The following is a 3,688-nucleotide window of genomic DNA, read 5'->3' as shown; positions in this document are numbered from 1 at the left end:
TTTCTTGGTCTGAGCTTCTGAGGTAAATGCTGAGGTAAGTCTGCGCTTGCTGAGGTAATGAGTCAACTGAGATAATGGAACAGTGCCTCAGGCGTGATTCCGGTGGGTTCGCACAAATGTAGTTAGTCAGCTTGCGGACCGATCGAAAATCCGCACCAACGGAATCACGTCTGAGCCTGCTGAGGTAAGTGGCCCCCAATATTCGACGATAGGCGACATGTAAGATGCCGCTTGAAGGCTAGTCCCACTGCAGACTGGCAAAATCACCACACCTTTATTTCTTTTTCCTCTCTTTTGGCTGGAGAACCGCCTCCGCGACAACTCCCCTGTTTTGCTATAATAGAAGGCGCACGCGTCGTGCAGCAGGCAAGCCTCTCATGGTTCCAAACCTAGTGTTTGGCAGATTTCCTTCTCGATCACACTTTCTCTGCCTTCTATGGATCAGGAACAAATAGTTCCCATTCGGCCTTCCCATCAACAAACCCTCCAGCCACCCGATCAAGATGACGCTGTTCAAGAACAATTACATGCACCTCAGCCATCGCTTCAGCCATCTCCTCAGCCATCGATGCAAACATCGCCTCAGCCATCACCTCAACCATCCGACCAGGGAGATGTTATTGAATTGCAACCACTTATCAGCCAAACTTCTCGTCCTCCAACTCCTCAACCTTCCGATCTGGAAGAATCTCTAAAGGATCAGGATGCACATAATCACGAAAATTCCGGGTCGTCGCCCGGAAAAGAGAAGAGAAAATTTGTCCTTGGCAACATTCGGAAGCGTTCCTGTTCCTCACTGATTCACCTTCTTCCTGCTGGGATATGTGCTATGCTCATCATTCTCGGTCGACTGCAGGTTTTCTGGTTTGAGAACGACCACCCTAAAATCATGAACTCTCTTCAATTTGCCGCCAAAGTCCATGAGCTGCTGATTCTTGCATCTTTGTCTGCCATGATACTTGAATACACAAGGAGACTCATTTCCGTTGATGGTTTGCCATTCGGGCTTCTCTCCGCTGTTCATCGTGGAGCCGACATCAACTTACTAAGAGAATCTGCATTCTGGTGGTCCATTTGTCAGAAGAAGAAGAGCACCTTGGCACTCGGAATCATTCTGGTTTTCAGCGCGCTTCTCTCAGTTCTTGTCGGCCCATCATCCGCTATTGCATTCATTCCCACTGCTGGGTGGTATAACTTCCCGGGTGCCTTCACAAATACATCGGACAGAATCAATATTCGGTCTCCTGATTCAACAGATTCAAATGGCTCATCACTCTCGAAAACGCAAATGTCTCGAAATCTGTGGATTACTCCCTTGAATGAGAACTCCATAGACGGGATCAACGGAGTATGTTCTCAGCCAGAAGACCTAACTTGCCCCGGTAGAGTCACTCCTCAACTGTTGCTAGATCTGGTTGGGACGTATCGAACCACCACACCCCGCAATGGATCAGATGAACCTTTTGCAGCCGTCAATAGGACATATGATTCCCCTGCAGCCGTCAACTATAGTCTTTCTGAGATAGAGGTTCCTGGGGCCGCTGTACTATATCCAATCGTTTCGGAGATTGTTAACGACACTGCTGGCAACCAAAAGGTGGACCGACCCGTCGCAGTCACGGCTGCTTCTACACCATCCAGCTTTCTTATGCGATCAATGGCATCTGTCTGGCGTTTGATTGAACGGCGTACGAAAAATTTTGGTCCGATAATGAACACGATGAATCCCCGATTCAGCGTCTCTCCCAAGAGCGACGTATATCAACCAGTTGTCCAAGCACAATGCTATTGGTTCGGAACTTCCAGTGATATAAACAATTCAACGCAGATGCAACTTGTTGGCGACGGTATGTTGACCTTTGATAATGGTCTTGGGTGGCGGCTCGCAGATAGCGCCGCGTGGGTCGTCCCTAAGGATCTGATGAACAATATCATACGGGATAGAACAAACTTCTCTTCGACTGCATTCGATTACGAATTCGGAGTGGATTGGATTGAAGCAGAAGATGTAAACGCACCCGGAAAATTCTCGATTTCAGCCATTGTATCAATCCCCTTCGACATGGCTGGGGAATTGCAGAGGCCGAGTTCGGTCGGGTTGATTCCTTGCGTCTTCAACGCGTACTGGATGCCGACTAACATCACATTCGATCCGCATTCCCAGCGTTCATTTGCGACCACCTGGACATCCTATCTGAGCACCATGGCGGCAGCAGTGCAACAAGCCCATGGAGGCCATCCTCCCGGCCTCCCTGCCCCATTGGATTTTATTCAAATAGATGGTAGCTGGGCGAATCTCTTGAATATGCCGACAATATTTCAAATGATCCCCGTATACGATTCATCCTACCCGAACCCTGCATTTCTGCTACAAGACCCATCTCACAAAGACTCTAGGATGCAGGACTACATTTCAGCTATCACCGTTGGTATCAACGCTGCTATGGCGGCTGGCATCGCCAACTATGGCATCCGTCCGCTCATGGCGTACGAGAGAACTGCAGATGACGGCAGAAGGACAACGATAATATTGGACCACGACGGGTTTTTGAACGGCCTTGAATTTGACGAGCAAGTTGAAAGCAGTCCCGGTGACGACGACGCGAGTTCAGAATTCGGTCTCTACGATGTTCGCATGGTCGTAGAGCGCTATGGTTACGCTTCGGGAGCCAGAACAGAGACGATCCAATTTGCGTTCGCCATACTTTACATCTACCTTTTGGTATTCCTTTTCTATTGGGGGTTTGCCATATACTATAAATTCATCGAGCATCGGCCCTCAATATACAGCTGGAGCAGCGTGCAAGATCTTCTGGCCTTAGCGCTAAATTCACCTCCACCAGAGGACCTGGAGAACTGCGGAGCTGGCATCAAGAAAAGGAATATCTGGAGAAAGCATGTAAAGATTCGGGCCGATGCGGATAATAGGTTAGCAATAGTATTTGGGTAGAGGAAAGATATGGCAGGAGTAGAGACGAAACAGAGATATGCATAAGGGCAGGTCGATTTGGTTAATGCGATCACCACGGCTCATGGCGACCAGAGCATGCTGTCAGTTCTCAAAGTGCGTTTCATGCTGTTACTTATTTTCAAGAGGTTAAAAGAGGAATAACGGTATTGAGAAGTGGAGCCGAGGCAAATGCAGACTTGCTAACAATCAAGCGGACCCAATCAATTAAAGGAGGCTTAAAATTTGGAATTAACTAATCTGCTAAGGCCCTAATTGATTAAGGGCACTACTATTCGCACACCCCTAATTACTACACATACACTGAGCATACACCCCCTACCCTATTTAGTTTAGACGCTTCCTTATAAAGTTAGATATTTCCTCATTAAGTTAGAATATCACGTGCGTTTGACTTGTTTGCGCCTGCATTACGAAAATCAAAGTGCGAGCCCATCCCTTAACCCGCTGAGATGGGCTCAACGTTATCGATAAGGATCTAGCCAATAGGAGGCTCTCTCTCAGCTCTCCGTGATGGAGTGTTGCTGCACGGGCCTGAAAACTGGCCCGAGCGTTGTCCACCAGCGGGTTAAGGGATAGTATAGCTCAAATGCTGAGGGCTCTCTACGAGTAGATCTGTTAACACGATTGGCAATTGTAGAGCCAGTTGTAGAGTTAGTTGGCCGACCGCCCCGACGCTCTATAATTGCAGGCTCTTGGATGCGAAGCAGAGGTGTTAAT

General features: G+C 48.3%; 1 protein-coding gene across 1 annotated transcript; it reads left to right on the top strand.

Moving 5' to 3' along the window:
* Positions 1-261: 261 nt before the first annotated feature.
* On the top strand, positions 262-3,357 carry K441DRAFT_656356 (uncharacterized protein). Its single transcript, XM_067647997.1, has one exon. It carries the CDS (start codon positions 437-439, stop codon positions 2,948-2,950), a length of 2,514 nt encoding a protein of 837 aa, XP_067506508.1. The 5' UTR covers positions 262-436; the 3' UTR covers positions 2,951-3,357.
* Positions 3,358-3,688: the final 331 nt, after the last annotated feature.

The sequence above is a fragment of the Cenococcum geophilum genome (assembly GCF_001692895.1).
Source record: "Cenococcum geophilum 1.58 unplaced genomic scaffold K441scaffold_11, whole genome shotgun sequence".
NCBI classification, from domain to species: domain Eukaryota; kingdom Fungi; phylum Ascomycota; class Dothideomycetes; order Gloniales; family Gloniaceae; genus Cenococcum; species Cenococcum geophilum.
The sequence above is the reverse complement of the archived record's forward strand: the minus strand, read 5'-3'. Positions and strand labels throughout refer to the sequence as shown.

Bases quoted from the DNA above. Each gene is read 5' to 3' on its own strand.
- K441DRAFT_656356 (XM_067647997.1), top strand. From the start codon at position 437: ATGGATCAGGAACAAATAGTTCCCATTCGGCCTTCCCATCAACAAACC.